The sequence below is a fragment of the Plectropomus leopardus genome, chromosome 15 (assembly GCF_008729295.1).
Source record: "Plectropomus leopardus isolate mb chromosome 15, YSFRI_Pleo_2.0, whole genome shotgun sequence".
NCBI lineage: Eukaryota > Metazoa > Chordata > Actinopteri > Perciformes > Serranidae > Plectropomus > Plectropomus leopardus.
The window spans coordinates 11675723-11694219 of record NC_056477.1 but is presented as its reverse complement, the minus strand read 5'-3'; the positions used below and the strand labels follow the sequence as shown (position 1 = coordinate 11694219).

The window sequence follows — 18497 nt, the reverse complement described above, 5'->3', positions numbered from 1 at the left end:
TGAATAATTCTCTCACTCTGTGCGCGATGACAGGCAGGAGTGTAGAATGAGTGTTTGAGATGCAATACAAAATCTAGTGTGTATCCTCTGCTCAATTAAGTGTGCATGAAGCAAGCAACATTTAAATCTCTTTGTCAGATTTGATTTAATTTTGTTTTATATCCGATAAGCTTGTTTTTGCTATTTGTTTTCTTCGTAAGGATTATTTTATTTTTCAAAATGAGCAAAAAAAAAAACAAAAAACAAAACAAAACAAAAAAAACATGTCAATTTTGTTAATTGAATCACGCTGCCCTTTGAGTTCACTAAACACAGTCTGAGTAATTAGCCTTGATTGCCTGGTCTGTGTTTCATAAATGGTCTCTCCCGCTTTCTCTCTAGTGAACCTGTCCTTCACTTGAGCACAGACACTCCTCCAGCATTTCCACCCACTTTGTTTGTGAGTCTTTGATCCACAGTATTCCAGTTAAAGTTACACCCATGTGCTGCAAGTTGAAACTTTCAGCATTGTTGCTCAGGGGAACCTTATACCCGTGGCGCCTTCTGCTTTTGTCCTTCCCTTTAGCAACAGAACTCTCCTATGGTCCCGGACAAAAGACTACTCACGACACCATTTTATGATCTCTGTGATGATACCGTTTCCTGCTCCTGCTCGCATGTTACCTTGGTGTGCTCGTCTAATCCAAAATGTTACTGTCACAAAAACGTCATTAGGGGCTCTCCCTTGAGACAATTGTTGATTTGAAGCAAAAGATAATGAAATTAAAATCCTGAAGATTTTAAAAGAAAGCAAGAAACCAATTTAAATTTTCTATATGGTGCACAGTAACATAAAAGTGTGCCACCAATATTCATAATTGAGTCATAAAATCAAAACTCTGTTTCATCGTTTTTCTTTTTCAATTAAATTGATGTGCACTATCAGCCGGACTGCACTCATAATGCTCATTGTTTTCGGTGGATGATTGTGTTTGTGCACACACACATTCATAACATGCACAAACATTTGCATGTGTGTTAGTATGTACTAGAGTTACACATGCATGTTAAGCCTAATTGAAGCCACAATTATAACCATTTTCTACACCAACAATATAATCTGCTGTGTAAAACATTCAAAGGCAAGCACAACAAATACAATATATTAAAGCAGAGTGTAAAGTGCTGCAATGTCTTGCCTCTCCAGTCTGTCTAATCACTATGTGAGTGAAACATTCATGGTACACTAGATCAGTTCAATATTTAATTTCTCAACAAAGACTACATGATGGAACAGATGCTCAAACTTTGTATGTTTCTCAGGAGAGCAAAACTCACTTTCATGGAAGCCATTGAGTACAGAGATTGTGTACAAGCTTCGTGTTGACTTCTTTGGGCTCTTCACCTATGCACCGAACGTACAGTCGTGGATAAAAAGATGTTCAAACATACTAAGTGTGAGTAGTGAGTCAGTGCTCAAACCACGGGCTGAATACATCAATTGTTTACATCCAGGGGCACTGAAAACTCTAGTGCGGAACCACATTAGTGATGCACCAGGGTTGGCCTTTGCCTCCATGTCACATTTCAAGTGAAAATTTGACTTGGCATGTTTACATAGGATTTCTTCATCTCCCTTTTAAACCCCTATGGGCAAACTGAAGGTGAGGCGAACTAAGATTATTATCCCCCGTTTCTCTGAGGAGCTTTTCTTTATGCACACCCTCGCAGATGTCGACATTTGGTTAGGCGGTGTACATAGAAGCCCCAGATTATCTAGCGCTTCAGGAAGTCTGTTTAGCTGAAGTTAGGAGTGGTTACTTTCCTGCACCTTCCTAATTTACCCCAGTGCTTTGTAACCCGGAGACCCACCGTGCTTAGTCATACATCTGTGTTAAAGAGTGTGTAAGAGGAAGAAATATCGGTGATTGAATATCGCCGTCCGTTCAAAACCATAAGTCTTAGTTGTAATGATGTTCGCATCAATAGGCTCCACTTGTGCAGACCTAGTCACAGGAAGCATAACAGATGGTGTACTATATGTCATAATGCTATAAAATCCAACAGGAATTGACAATTGAAATCCCACCCTGGAGTTTGCCTCTTTTAGCTTTGGCATAATCTTCTCAGGATTTCAATTGCAAAGTCAAAGAGAATAGTCTAGCACATGGGGACTAGTTATCTGGGGCAAATGCGGTCTAAGGTTGACAATGCAAAGGCTATGTTTATGTGCATCACACTTGCTATACTGAATGTTTCCCAGAGTGCGCGAACATCCTCCCCTGAATTCTATTCCTCTTCCCACGTCCCAGTGCTGCCGTGGAAAGTAGGCCAAGTGAGCACCAGGGCGTTGCTTTTTTAAGATGATCAGTTTGTCAGTGTGTTTTTGTGTGTGCTCAGGACGGCTATTCATGTGGCTTGACTCTGTAGAACAAAGAGCAGCATTATACAATTTGCAGCACTTCCAATAGCAAGGAAAAGGGAGAGGTTGGAAAATAGGGACAGGACAAGTGCGGATGAAACAAAAGACAAAAAAACTGGCTTGTACTCTAATTCATTTACTTCCTCTTTTCCACCTCTTTGTTGCAGCAAAAAGGTCCCTTGCCAGTAACACTTCTCTGCAGGATCATACTGTACTCTGGCTGGCATGGATTATTTTTAGCTATTGCTGTGCAGCTTTCACCTTGACTCTCTCTGTCTTGACATCATAATTAACATTTCTGTTAATAGCAACACAGTTCAATATTAATAAGGATCTCTGAGTAAAATCAAAATTCAGTTGTGGGGTGATATTGAATTGCATTGCTCATATATGGGACACCTTGCCAGTCACCAGTATCACCTCAGTGATGGCGATCAGTTAGAAGCACTGATGCAACATGTAGAAAATGTACATTTTTGATGTGTGACTTGAGAATATTTGGAGTCCTGCAGGTGGGCCGGTATCACTATAAGTTGGCAATAGCTCCATCACAGGGGTCAACTAGCAAATTAAAGTTCTCATGAGGGAAGGGCTGCCTGTGTGGTCATGCACATGCGCTCTAAAAAAAAAAAAAAAAAAAACAAGGTTAAAGCTGATGCCTCCCGTTTTGGAGGCCACGTTGCCCGATCATGCAACATGTGCCTATATCATACTTACTGATGAGATTTTTAAATGACCTTTAAAGTCAAATTTTCCTGCCGTTTTCTGAGTGTCACATTTAGTATGAAGGCGCCTATATTATAAGTTAATATGTTCCGATTTAGAGCTGAATAATCACATTTACCTCACTTCCATCAATGCCACAGAGAAATATGAGGCGGCGTGATAACTTATTTTAAATAAGGCATATTTTATACAGGGCCCATACAAAGCAGTGATGGACACAATCAAGACGGGCGCTCGTATGTGAGCGAAGGTATGCTGGATATTTGGTCATGTGCATTTTTGGTCTAAATTTCCAGGGGATATTTTAGATGTTAATAGCCCTGAAGTGGTCTCGGTTTCTTATTTAATTTCTCTCGCCTTCTTTAAATGTAATTCGCCCACAGACTGCGCCGCGAGGCTCTAAACCGCGCAGAAACTCTCTCATCATTTCCACAGCAGAATGGAAATGCAAATTGTGCGCACGGGCAATGCCCTTGACAGAACTCACCACTGCACACAATTAACATGAGCACTCTGACAGAAGTTAGTGACGAAATGTGAGGTCACAGCAGCTGCGTGTCAGATAACGTGCTTGTGTTTATTTGACACAATAAACGCATCAAAAAGACGCACACATGGACTGCATATTACTGATAATAATATTTGAAATAATATTCATAATAATAGTGATCATAAAAAAATAATGTGGCTTCTGTTATAATTTAGTTGTAAGACATTTTACGCGTGGAAACAATAACGCGCTCTGCTCGCCTTAGTCATTTAGCTCCATAAACATGTATTTTTATTTAATTGCATTTTTAAATTTTGTGGTCATTTTTTTAAATAACTCTTTTGCAAAATAAATAAATAAATTAAAATGTTGTTTTAGTATTTTAGATAATTTGTCCTAATATAATAACCCTTTTTTGTTGGCCGCCCGGGGGTCCAGGGAGGGGGAGGGGGGTGTTAGATAAACCTATGTTGAGATTTAGCTATCTTGTCACTGAGGAACACAGCTGCCTCATATCGACACAATGATCTCAAGTGTAACCAACGAGGGGCGCTGTCCGTCTATCAGCTATAACTACTTGACACGAATAGCCTACATGATTGATCTCATCACTCTTGGCCATTTGTGCTTTACCCCCTATAATTAAAAATAACGTGCAAACTGTATTTTAGTATGATATTTAAATATGTCACATCGAAGGTCGCACGTGTATTTATTATTGGGCCTAATAGCTTTTTTGAACAAAGTTTGCAAGATACTGTTATTGTGATGAGGAATAAAGCAAAATCAAATTTATATAATACATATATATTATTAAAAATCAAATAATTATAAATATTTTCTAATTTCCCCCCTTTATGGAAACAAAAATACAATACACAACTGTAAAAGTTGATCTTTTTAAATAGCTACAAGTGATTTAAATTTTAAAACAAAAGCTCTGCATCTCACGATAAATTTGATTTTTTTTTATTTTCGCGTCTTCACGTCACATAAATATATGAGTAAATAAATAAATATTAAGTCCAACCATATACACAAAATATTAAATGACCAAACGATGGAATAATATATGAGGTGCTGTAAACAATAAGTGGGCTGCCAGCCTGTTTGTTCCATATGGAGTTTGGAGTGATGCGTAACTGTAGGCGTATTTGATTAATATTTAATCGAAAAAAAAGATCACTTTAAAACAACCTCTGTGATAAAGCCGTGAGCGAACTTGCCTTGTGAGTGCTAATAAGATTTTTTTTTCTTCTTCCCTTTTTTGCCAATCAATTCATTAGGAAACAATGCAGGTGAGCATAATGAAAGTGTTGTCCCAATAAAGTGCATCGATGGACAGCTGGGCAGCGGCCGGCTGATTGACTTTGCCTTGACATCTGGGAGGCCCGCTGGCCCCTGGCACGCGTATAGGCTGATGTCGCCATTTACATGCAAATTTAAGGAGATCATGAGGGCCTCGCCCCGTAAATTCACACAAAAAAAGAAGACGTCACCCTCAATACGGAGGAGGCTCGTCCCGTCGAGACGGGAGGTCTTCGAAGTCACCGTGTACATTTTTATTGGGAGCCACGCGTCCCGAGGAGTTTGATTTTTATATCAATGGCCGGGGCCCAAATCTTTGGGGGTTCATTCATTGTGGCCGCTGAATAGAAGAATGAGATAACAGGCCCCCGTGTCATCAACCGGTCATTTAAACGAGCATCCAGGCTGCCTCAGCGCGGCCAAAGATGCAAAGATGACTCAAACACTTTGCACTTGTTTCCCTGCTTGTCACCCATCACTTAGCCAGCGTGCAGCTCAGAAACAAAGCTTTATTTTTTTAAGTGAGAAAAAAAGAAAATGTGACTAAGATCCTTTAATTCCACGCCCGTGCAAAGTTTTCATGCACGCAAGCACTAAAACAAACGGGGATCAACATTTTTCTTTTATTTTGATGCTAACATTTTCACCTAATGATGGAGAGCGCATTTTCCACGGTGTAAGCCCACCACGCAGATGATCCCACAGAATGAGCTGAGACGGATTCAGGCTCCGCGCCTCAGTGTGTGGAGCAGCTGACTCCCTCTCTCCACGTCCAGATGGCTCCTGCACACAGATTTGCATTCATTTTCCTCTAATATCTTCTGAAATAGCGGGGCAGCTGCATTTGTTGTCAAATACGGTTTAAAACTCCCTTTCAGGACAGCATCGTTACCTACGTGACGGGTGTGGAGATCCATTTTCCTTCTCCAGTCAACAGTATCAGATCTAAGAGGATTTGTCTCAAAGTCTCCTAATTTGATAATCAGATTTAAATCGCCTTGGTGCGTGTAATCAGGGGTTAAGTTCTAATAAGCGACTTGAAACTGTGCAAAAAAAAAAAAAGAAAAAAAAAAGCAGAGTGAGTTCTGTGCAAAAAAGATATTTGCAATCTCGGTAAAACAGACAGAACATTTACAGCATGCGTCTCGGTTTGTTCATCTAAGAGGAAATAGATTTTTTTTTTTAACAAAGGGCCTCTTTTTTTCAGTTTTTCCTATATATTTTTTGTTCACAATTTAAAACTTAGATTTCTCTTTAATAATAAAAAAAGTTTTAAGAAAAATCCACACCCTCATTTTGTGACTGGGCAATTTGGCAATAGATTGTGTAGAGGTGAAAGCAACAGCTTATAATTCACTTATCTTTGGCAGCAGCTATTAACCCTCAGCACCAGCTAGATAGATTGCTCAGGATATAGCACACATCTCTCTTCCTCGCACCCTCCCCTCTCTCCCTCCATCCTCTCCTCCTTTTCACCACTAATGAACCGAATTGCTTGCTTGCCCCTCTCGGACAGAGTCGGACATGTAGGCAGTCTGGCTCTTTAAAAATGATTAAGATGTTTCTGATTATTACTGATTTTACAGGACGTGCATGAAATAAAGAAGACACAGAACCATGGATTTCCTGAAGTTTGTTTTAATGTCAGTAGACACAGTGGCTCTGATTTTTTAAGTCCATAAAAAAAGGTCTGACTTTCTGTCAAATGGCACAGCGATGTGATTGATTTGTTTTTAATAATATGGAGGCAGATTTTCAAACTTTGTTATATTTAACGCTATAAATAAAGAACCCCCCCCCCCCCCGGCTCTGCGATACAAAAGAATTAAACGTCAAATCAAAACGATGTTTTAAAAACAATTCTCAATGAAAAGTTAATGCAAATTAATATTTATAATCGTGTCAGATTCTCTGGAATCACCATTAAATTAATTACAATTTAATTACAATAAAATAACCCGCAAAAAAAAAAAAAAAAAAAAAAAATTAGTAATGCACAGTTGCAAAATATAAAAAGAAATCTGCCACTATTGAAATATGATTTATGGCCTGTATTCGCAACAAGATGCTTTCGATACATTAGTGAACAAACAAGTCAATTTGCACTAATGATAACAAATTTAATCGAATAAATATGTCAAATAAATTTAATGCAGTATGATAAAACTAATCACGGAGCAATTATTATTAGGTCAGCTAAAAATAATAATAATAATAATAATAATAATAATAAATTCCGAGTTATTATTATGGTTTTTTTTTTCCTCATTATGTGTGATGGTTACACCCGGTTGAATTTTCCATATCATTAAAAAAATCAAACTCACCACATATAGGGCCTAAGCAAGAGGAAAAGTGGAGCGAATGAGTGTTCTCAGCCTGCTGCACTATAGGGCTGTACCCGTGCAGAGGAGCGCCACTGCTTGACAGGAACCGTCAGAGCTCCATATTTGGGCAAAACCACGCCCCTTCAGCGTCATATTCTGACAGCGCCTCTCCCGTGGGTTTAGAGTTTTGGCTCCCGGGAAAGATTTCAGTCCTCGGGGAAAGAGGGCTTAGTTTTGCATGTTCCCATCCATCCTGCACGACGCGAAAGGGCCCCTTATCCACCTCTCCTGTGTACTAGGAACACCTCCACTGGTGATCAGCCTTTGCCTGTGTTTGTCTTGTGGAGAAGCAGCAGCACCTTTTCAGGAGTGGGTTTTTTATTCAACAAGAAGTCCTGAAGGTTTTGGATGCGGGTGCTTCAGGGATGTGGGCACTTTGAGAGCAGCATCACCCACAAACACAAACAACTGCCATCGATTTTTCTGTGAATAGCACAAAAAAAAAAAAAAAAACAAAGAGGAACAATAGCAACACAAAAAAAATCTTGTCTATTGAACAATTCACTTTTCCAGTCTGTGGATACCGCTCTAACTAAGTACAGCACTTTGAGAATTGTTCACATCGGACGGACTGAAGAGGGAGGCAAGACCTGTGGACCGGGTTTTCCCTCGCAAGTCTGAATCGGCTCTCGCTACTTATCCCGTGAAAAAAAAACAACCCTAAAGGATAACACGCTTGGACGTTTATTTCCCTAATTTCACAGGAGGCTCTTTTTCACGCAAATTGTCCTAAATGTTTGGAATTCAGGAAACTATACCGCGGGGTGGGACGACGATGAAGGAGGAACCGCTCGGTGGACTGAACTCGGTCCGCTCCTGGATGCACACAGCTGGGGTGGTGGATGCAAACACAGCCGCCCAAAGGTACGCATGCCAAAAAGCATCTGATTTTTCTCACGCATTTCCCTCCTCATCATATCGACCCCTCAATCCCCTGAATACTCTGTATCAATTACGGTCTCCCAATAAATGCCCCCCCTTCGGCTTTCCCTTCTTTCATTACATCAGATTACCCATTATTGTGACAAATCAAGAAATCTCCCCCGTACTCAAGCGTGCTTCTGCATCTCCAATGTTTCCATCAGCTTCTCCATCATCTAGTATCCCCGGTGTCCGGTGCTTAACCGAGATGGTCTCTTGTTTTCTCCCCGCAGCGGTGTCGGCTTGGCACGGGCACATTATGAAAAGCAGCCCCCTTCCAACCTCAGAAAATCCAATTTTTTCCATTTCGTCCTGGCGCTGTATGACAGACAGGGTCAGCCCGTGGAGATCGAAAGGACAGCTTTTGTGGACTTTGTGGAGAAAGAAAAAGTAAGCGGTGTATTTTTAGAAATATACGTGTGTACCCCCTTGTACATAATCAGCACATGTATCGAAATTATCTTCTCTGAAATGGCAAGGGGTTACTAAAGGGGGAAGTCACGTGTAATATTGATTAAAAAAAAAAACAACAAACCTCAATTCGTTGATGACAGAGAGTCGTTTTAAAGCTGTTCCTCTTCTTTTGCACGTAAATAATTTTGTCAACACGCAGACATGTGGTGGTGGGTAGTTGTTGTGTGGATTTTCACAAACTTGTTGTTTTCTGCAGGAACCAACCAGTGAAAAAACTAACAATGGGATACATTACAAACTACAGTTATTGTACAGCAATGGTGAGTTAAAGTTGATTTAATATTTTTTCAAACACGTGCAAAAATAAACATTTTGTTTGGGCAGATTCTCTGCATAACACTATAAATAAAATAATAATAATACTAATAAAAGCAGTCTGATCATTTTATAACCACGTTCTTAACTCTCCTATTTTTTTAAACACGTGTTACTAAACTTTTTTTTGAGGGCTTTCTTTTTTTTTTTTTTTTAACATTTATTTCCCACAATTCCTCAAAACTCACAAGTGCTCTTCTTTTTTTCTCTCCCCAGGCGTCAGAACAGAACAGGATCTTTACATACGGTTAATCGATTCCATGACGAAGCAGGTAAGCTGCTGTTACACTTGTTTAAACGCACACAGTGCAAAACCCTGCACACATGCATGGTTCACTTGTGCAAAAAACCCAAACCATCACACGCCGTGCAAATCGTCACCCCTGAGATGCATGCACTACACGGTTTTCAAAAAAGAAAAAAAATGTTCTTGCAAAAATGCAAGTTGTTGCACAAAATAAAATCAAATTACCGGTGTAACAAGAAGAGACAGCTTCCATTTCGACTGTTTACGTTTGGCCATATCATATTGCAAAGACTCTAAAAGTCAATTTCACTCTGCCAGAGTTTGGCTTCTTTGTGGGCTCACATTAAATTTTAAACAGCACGTCTGCTCCATATGATCTGATTTGACTTTTCCTCGGAGGTGACGCTCTAAATACATTTAAAAAAATGCATTATATTTATAAATATTAATATTAATATTTTTTTTTGCAGAGGTGAATTTCTTATTTACAAATATGTGAGTGACTTTTAACCCAGAGCCCTGCGCGCAAAATATTATTATTAAGCCTTTACGCACATTTCAAGCCATCGCAAAGATTTGAAAAGTTAATTATAATTCGAGGAATAAAATCAGCCGCACTTATTTCAGCTCCCCAACCCGTGTTTTGGTATTAAATCGAGGGTTTAAGCAGAGCCTTCTGGATAGAGCCGTGAAGCCTGAGCCACTGGTCACAGACAACATTCCTGTGCGAATGATCCGAGTCAATGACGCAGAACAAGCAATTTATGGATTTCTGTTTCTACAGCTGCAAACTGCGACATAAATCAAACCAATATAGATAATCGCCCGGTTCCTAGCAACAAAAAAAAAAGAAAAAAATAAAAAATAAAAAATACATCAGGTCAAGTAGGACAGCTTTAAAAAGGCGAGAGAGTGATGCGACCTGGTTCTGATATGTCACTTTTTTAAAGTCACTCTTAAATTGCACAGCGTGCCAAATAATAATAATGATAATAATAAAAATATGAAATGCATTAAAACAAAACAGAAATGTCACGCTTTTTATTTTATTTTATTTGTGTTGTTTTTATTGAAAAATATATTTTGTCAATAATGTGATGCTTGGTGCCGGTTCAGTATACGAGGGAGTGAAGTGTCTATCCTTAGAAATGGAAGAAGGAGGGAGGGATCGAGGGAGGGAGAGAAGAGCGGCAGAACTGATAGCTCCACGCCATCTGTTTCAGCCAATGCTCAAAAATTACTCAACCGTACCGCCAGACACCGCTTTTTATCCACAGAAAGATCATTGTTAGCGGCTCAAAATAAACAACAGATTGCCCATTAACACTTTCCCCCAAATATCCCCAGATTATAAGCATATTGATGACACTTCTATTGGATCTCTCCTTATGAAAATCCCTCTGTCTCTCTCTCCTTCTCTGTCTGTCTCTCTGAGCCACAGGATATTATCTAGATTAATAAAAAAATACAATTTATTATTATTATCTTCATTAATTTTATGATGAGAATTTTTAAAAATTATTGCTGCCCCTAGAATTATTTCTGTTGGTGTTATTATTTTTTATAATTGTTTATTTAGGTTGATGTTTATATAAATGAATATAATTTGCTGTGATTATTTTAATTTCTAACATTGCATTTGCACTCATTTAATATATTCTGTTGTCCCAAGATCATGTGTATGCATGCTCTGATTTGTTTTATTAAGTGCAAAAATAGCAGTCTAATTATTTTTAAATTTACACGAGTTAATATGTGTTTAAGAGATGACTGTGTTTTCACTTTATTTCCATCTCATTTCCTTTCAAAGGCCATAGTTTATGAGGGCCAAGACAAGAATCCAGAAATGTGCAGAGTTCTTCTTACCCATGAAATTATGTGCAGGTAAGCATTATCTTTTTTTTCTTTTTCTTTTTTTTTCCCGCTCTGTCCATTTTGCAGATCCAGGCAAAAAGTAATTCCCTCCCCTTCAATAAGTTTTGACACTCATGATGTGATGCAGCAATCCAGACTGTCCTGTGGTCCTTCAGCAACCACAGAGAGAGAAAGAGAGAGAGGGAGAGAGAGCTGCTGTCATTTCCAACTTTGATATGATGTGATTCAACTTTGATATGAATATGACAGTGAGAATGAACTGACTTGTCTTTTTCAGTGAGGGGGAATTGAATGTGTAATAAACAGTCAGTGACAGTACATAAGTTGTGTTTTTTAATTTTTAGCTTGTTTTTTTTAATTTATTCTAACATGTCATTATTTACTGCAAGAGACAATGTGTTTTCTATTTCCGTTAAGTTATGTATAGACGTTGCATGCCATGCCTCCCCCCCCACCTCTTCTTTTTAGCACAGAGTCAGTTCTTGGTTGATCCCACCTGTCAACAATGATCAGCGAGCCTTTTAGCGTCATTTAACCACATAAATCTCAACCTCTCATATTTCGCTGCTATTCAGCGGTGTCATTGATACTAAAAGGAAAAACGCCTTTTGTTGTTATTGTTGAGCTCAGCATGAGCTTTGTGAACATTGAATTCGGATACTGTCGGTTAACCTCCCCTTTGTTGCACCGGTGCATTGTTCAAGTTACTGGTTGAGAGCAAGTGCAGCATGAGAGCTGAGAATGATTTGTCTTTTTCCATGCATAAACTCATCACTCACGCTCAATTTATACATGCATCCATCACTTATTTGTGACACGTTGAATATGCTCGTGCTCTGGAGGTTTTTTTTTCTGTCATGAGGAAGTGCATTTTGCTGCTGAATAAAGAACTAACTGCTGACTATTATCAGATAAGAAGATAAGAACATGTTAAAATAAGAATAATCTTTTCATACCTTATTACGTCTTAATTTCTAAGCATGTAATACATATAGTTTTTGAATTATATTTTTGCTTTAATACACTGCAGCGCCTAAGCCATAAAACACATCTTTATTACTGCTGCTAGAAAGTCATGTAAATCAGACATATTTAAATAATGTGTGGTTGACTGACAGTAGCTTTGCACAAAATCTTTGTTTTTCCTTCAGCACCATATGGCATAAATCAATCTTACTCACATATGTTTATATGTTTTCATTTCAAATGGAAGCGAGGATGATGTATTTGTTTATTTTTGCAGTTTTGATTCAAGTCCCAATCAAAGGAGTGAGAGGCAGCTAGCTATAGGCTTAGGGAGGAGATGGCTGAAACATGTGGTGGAAGATAGATTAGTGCTTTTGAGGCCATAATTGATAAATGCCCTGCAGAAATATTGGTTGAGGGTGGCACCTTGCATCTCCCTCAGAAATAGCAGCTTGGCAATTAGAGGTAAACAAAAGCTGAAGCTGTGAAAAGTGACTCCCCTGCCTCCTGGCCCAATCCCCACTCCCCTCCCCTCCAACACTAAGCCAAACAACACAACATGTTGTTTTCACCATTTTTATCAGCCATCAGCATCAATGGAACGGATAGATTGAGTGAAGGAAATCTCATGGCAATTTTTTTTTCTTCTCTCCCCGATATCAAAACCACTCCAAGGCACTTAATAAATGTATGTGGTTCTGTGTGCATTATTTATTTATTTTTATTTATTTAGCAAAGTATTGCTTGCTCTGTGACACTCTGTCTGTGCCCCTATAGCCGATGCTGTGACAAGAAAAGCTGCGGAAACAGGAACGAGACTCCATCAGACCCTGTGATCATTGACAGGTAGGCCGCGTGCTGCTTCCTCTGTGTTTGTGAATGAGTGAGCGACTAAATGGATGAGCGACTGAGTGGATGAGCAGGCACATGGATGAGCTAGTGAACAAATGAGCTCCCTCCCGGTGTGCCAGACGGCCCAGTTGGGCTGACTTGCATCTTATAGCCCCACAGTGTGGGAACCGTGGGTGATTCTGTGTGAGTGGCTGAGGGGCGTCTTTCCCAGGTACCTGTGCACCGAGGGGCGGTCACCACCTGGATAGGGTTTGTTCAATCACAGGTGGTTCAATCACTAGAGGATCATGCTGGGAATACACCTAATTAGCTTAGGCAACTTCACATTTATTTGGCTGGCTTCCCTTCTTTGTTTACGACAGTGATGCTTACACTGTCAATAGTTGTTTTTCATTGACTGTTTCCTTCGCTCAAGTTCGCTGTGAGCTAGATGCCATTAAAGTTTCGTTTTAGAAGGGATAAACATTTTATGTGTGCTGTTTTGTTCTGCGCCTTCAGGGAAGTTGCATCTGCCACATTTATATTACCTTCATCACCTTCTAAAGAGGGAGAATAAATGGTCTCCTTTCAGGCATTGACATTTTTCTCACACTGTGAAACTATACGTCCTGGTCAGCGTGAATATGTGTAGGTAGTTTAGCGTGTGTGTGTATGTGGTGGTGGATATAGGGGTGAGGTAGGGGGTGTAGTTTGAGCGTCGATCTCAATGTAACTCTCACCACGTAGTAGGGAGAGACAGCAATGCTAATGTTTGACTAGCCGGAATCACTGTTTGCTTAGTGGAGAATGCCTGGTATCTGACAGAGGGGACAACTCTCTTATTAGTAATCAAATAGGGCTGAGCAGTTGTTGCTGCCACTCCACTCCAGCGGCTTCTCATGCATCAGGAAGTAGGAGCTGGCTGCCCTGGGAGCCTGGATGGATTACCAGAGCTACTGCTGTCTGAACTCAAACTCACACAGACACACGTAGATGCAAACACACACACACGCGAGGACACAAACACCCACACACAAGCATGCACATCCTCACGTTGTTTATGCTTTTATGCTTGACAGTCACAGCGTATTCAAAAAAGTGCTCAGGTGGATACTTTTCTGCTTAATTTAGACGTCATCTGTTAAGGACGGCGCGAACATTAACATATAACTTGAGACTTTGCTTAATTTCCGCCTCTTTCATGTTTGCTTTGTGTCGCTCTGCTGCCTTTTACTGCTTAGAGTTTCGCACACCATTGTTCTTCAATCTGCAGGACAAAACATGTAACATAAGTACAATAAGCAAAATGAACGCATGGAGAATTAAAGTCAAGAAAGAGGGGTGGGAAAAAAAAGAAGAGGGAGAAAAAAGAAGCGGATGGATATTGTAAGCTCAACTGGCTCAGGGAGGGCTCGAATTTTCATTGTGACGAGCCTGAATAGGAGTAGAGTATCCCTTTCCTTGCACAATGAGCGGCTCTGTTGAAACACAAAAGCATATGTTCCTCATTAGACCCTCCCATTGTCTCCATGTCGTAACTATGAGCCCGTCAGCTCACCCTAACAGACCCACACAGGTTCCCAGTGACTGGAGGAGGCTCGCAGAGAGGGGTGCTTGTGAAAGGTTGCAGGGTTTAGCAAGAGTTACGGACACGGCCAGAGCACACTAGGCTCGCCACGCAAGACTATTTACCGCAATTACTTGCCTATTCCCGCTGTGCATATGGGTAAGCTTTTAGTTAAAGCTTCCATGTTTTACAGCCATTTCTGTTACATCTGTCATTTTCTCATGCACATCATTACAGGCACCTGTGCTGCGGTCGCTGCTGGCAGAAACTGATTATTTCCAATTGAGTAGAACATAGTTGAGTGACATAAACCTCGAGGAGAGGTTTGATTGTTGAATCAGGCATGTCTCATCTGTCTACAATTACAGTATGAAAACCGGGCTAGCACTGCCACATTTCCTAGAGAAACAGTAGCATGGCCGAACCTTAAGAAACAGATTTGGAGTGAATCATTGATGGCGTTCATTCGCTGTAACATTTTCCCAGATGGTAAGAGGGGAAAGCGCACACAGCTAGCTGGCATCTAGCAAGACATTAACTGGCGTTCCCATGGATCTGGCATATCCAACGGAGTTTGGGAAACTTATCATTCCAAATGTGTCCTATTTTCCTGCGGTCAAGCCAGACATCTGTTTACCCTATTTTCTCTCAGAGTTTTGATACAGATTTTCACTCAGATTTTTTGAAGAGGAAGGATTCTCTTTAAAAAAAAAAAAGAAAAAGTTGGTTAGATATAGGCCCAACAGCTGTCACAAAGTTTCAGCACTGCTTGGTCTTTAAATATTTCAGCACTTACATTTGATGCCCTTGCATTATTCATACTCCTTTTTGGATGAAGAAAGGCCCTATTTTTGTTGCATTTGGGTGGGTTTATATGTGTTATGACTCAAATTTCAACAAAGTCAGTGCATATTTTGCTCAACAAAATAAGTCTATTGTATTTCAATAGCGTGCGGGTACTTTTCAAAAAAAAAAAAAAATCATAGTTGGTGCTTACATTATATAAAAGAAACAGTAAATTTATCTTGGGACTAATTGCAGCACTTTTGCCATGACCGCATCACTTTGCAGTGCAGTATAATCATCTCTCCCCTTTATAAATCCAGCAGTGCTACAGATGTCACATTTATAAGTTAATGGTGCCTTAAAGTAAGTGGGGGTGTAGGTTTATTCAGTCGGTAATTTGAGTCTTTATAGTGATGAGGTACCCAATATCTGATTAGATGGTTTTCCCATTTACAGTGCATGTAGTGTATAGCCAAACATAACTCAATTTGCGATGACTCTCCTGGTCTGGTATCTGTCTTCACTCTCTTGCATATTGACTTTGTCTTCTCTTGTGTGAAAGATTAGATACATTGTTCAGGCTTAGACATGGATTTTGTAATAAGACAGCACATGTTGTTGAAAGAGGAGAGAAAATGACTCATTCTGTGTGTCAGGGTTCAAAGGTCACATTTTGCTGCGAGAGGCTGGAGCAATTTATGCAAGCGAGAGTCAAGACAGACACAGCGAGAGAGTGTGTTATCAATGTGTGTTCTGCCCATATATGAATTTTGAATTTAATGTATGTTCATACAGTTTAACATCTTGTGTCAATTTACCCTGCCATTCACAAACGGGTTCTGGTCCGGAGCTAAACATGTCAGCTCCGTTTATTCCAGCGGCTACGGCACTCCCTTTCACTTCCTGTCACAAAGGTCAAAGAGCACTGACCTTTGGAGTGCAGCCCAGCCACTGAATAATTCATGACATTGACTTGTTTTTTCCCTTATTTTTCCCCTTGTCTCTTTTTTTTGGTCAGCACACATGGTTGTGCTGTGGGAGGCTTTTATTCATTTAGCTCATTTATAAAGGCCTCAGCGCACCTGTTCGTGTGTTAATGCGATTAAATTTTGGCCTAATGTAAATTTTGCTTAGCTTTCCGTTATGTCCCTCATTAGCGAGCCTGTATTTTCTAAATGACTTTGCGTTATCGTTCATTTGTGGAACACCTACGAGGTCATTTCCCAGAGTGCACTTGACTTGTTGTCAAGTTGTTTACCAGAAAACAAAAGACCCGCAGCCTTAGAACGTCTCACATGTGGTTCCCCCGGCCTTCTAAGAAACAAATCGGAAAATTTGTGTGCTCCCATCTGGTTTTTGCAAAACCGTGATTACCTCCAAAAGCTGAACAAATGCCAGTATTTATAAGGTCAGCCCTTTATGTGGAAATGTGATGTAAATGAGAATCAGCGAAAGGGGACATTAAACAAAATTAAATTCATTGTCTCCTTTAATGTCATTTACATTTTTGGCTAAGCCCTGGACTGTCAAAGAGGATTTCTAAAACCATTTTAATTGCACATCAGCATTGGAAAAGAGGGTGTGTTTTCAATGAGCGGCTGTCTTGATAACCTGAAAAGAGAAGTCTGTTCGTGAAGTACCTAAATGACATGTTTTCACTGCATCTGTAGAGGGGCAATTAAGATGGCACTCGGTAGGTAGTGTTAATCTAGCACTGTGCTCCCACCATCCATAATGAAAATGATGCAGTGGATGGGGTCACTGTTGTTGTGATAGAGAGTTGATTGCTGCAGGTGTTCCTTCTGTATTTTTTTGCATTATACTGTGAGCCGCGGGACCTGCGCTGCAATGTTTTTTTAGGCGTCACAGCGAGTCATTTAAAGCTGTTAACTTGTGTAGGAAATGCTCTCTTTCTATGTTTACACACGCGTGCAAACACCTGCACACACCTTTCCATTTAACAATATAACCATCTCAGCGTTTTATTTATGGCCGTGCTCGCTGTAATTCATGTGACAGATGTGGGTTTTTTGACGCCCATTGAGAAATTGGAGAATAAACTGGCCACCCCTGCCTGAGTCGACGTGATGTTTGAGTGAAGCCTGTCTCCTCCCGAGCCAGAGTAGGAAGAGCAGGAAGTGTTGAGAGCGAAAGCTGTACTTGGCAGCTCTCCTTTGGCTTGCACTTGCCGAAAAATGAAACCCAGACCCTCTCTGCAGCCCCAGAGCCAGAACCTCCTTCCCAGTGCTCCAACATCCAGGATTGGGTAATACTGTTCACTAAGCAAAACATTACCTCAAATTATTCTCGCCCTGTTTTCTATTCCCTCCTCCCTCATGTCGGTTTTATCGCAGTTTGTAAATGTCAAGACACGTACAAAGACGCACAGTATAAATGATATTTTCCAAATTATGCTCACATGTTTGGGTTCACATGAGTGGCGGCTGAACGTAACGTGGTGCCTGATGCTCCCGAGGGAGACCCACCTCACTAGGGTAGGATTCCCCAGTGGCATCAGCTAATGGCAAGACTTGACAACAGCAGAGAAGCCGGGGGTGTTGTGTTTTACTAGCGCTGAGCAGGGGTGATGACTTTAACATGTGTGCAGAGAAAGACTGAGATGTTTGTGCGGAGTGTGCGTGTATTTTGTGTGTGTGTCCCCTGCTCGTGCACACACCCGCATGCATGTGTGTGTGTCTGCGCACCACTGTGTGTGTGTGCGTGCTGTGCTAAAGAGAGAGGTGTGCAGTACGAAAGAGTGGCGCGGGCCAACAGAGCGACGGATTCGGCTCCAGCTTGACGGCAGTGAAAGACGAAACATGGTTCCACATGTGTTGAGAAAGAGCAGTCCATCTGTCCATGGAGACAACCCCTCCCCCCTTCACCACCCCCTTCTCTTTCCCTCTTTCTTTCTCCTCTTCTCCTTCTCTTGCTCTCCTCCTCTTCTCTCCCCCCACCCTTTACTCCCCTGGTTCACTGCTGACAGAAACAAGGCCAGAGCTGGGGTGATGGGATGAATGCTGGGCCAAGAGCAACACTGGACGTTGTATATACACACACACACACACACACACACACACACACTGAGTCCCACACACACATGCTGAAGAGAAAGAAGAAAAGGTTATCAAAGATTTTTTTTGGTGTCTATGTTGTTAAAGTTTACTGTGTTCAGCTGCGTTCACTGACTCGCTGCGTTAATG

General features: G+C 40.6%; 1 protein-coding gene across 8 annotated transcripts in view; it reads left to right on the top strand.

Moving 5' to 3' along the window:
- The first annotated feature begins 7486 nt into the window (after positions 1 to 7486).
- The window catches only part of LOC121954543 (transcription factor COE3), a 68330-nt gene continuing 57319 nt past the window's right edge, over positions 7487 to 18497 (top strand). For all 8 annotated transcript variants that reach the window (XM_042502114.1, XM_042502110.1, XM_042502113.1 and 5 more), the window contains exons 1-6: positions 7487 to 8176; positions 8467 to 8623; positions 8904 to 8967; positions 9239 to 9294; positions 11080 to 11153; positions 12888 to 12956. In XM_042502114.1, the coding sequence (XP_042358048.1) occupies positions 8046 to 8176; positions 8467 to 8623; positions 8904 to 8967; positions 9239 to 9294; positions 11080 to 11153; positions 12888 to 12956 (551 nt within the window). In that variant the 5' untranslated portion in view covers positions 7487 to 8045. The remainder of the gene's footprint in view (positions 8177 to 8466; positions 8624 to 8903; positions 8968 to 9238; positions 9295 to 11079; positions 11154 to 12887; positions 12957 to 18497) is intronic.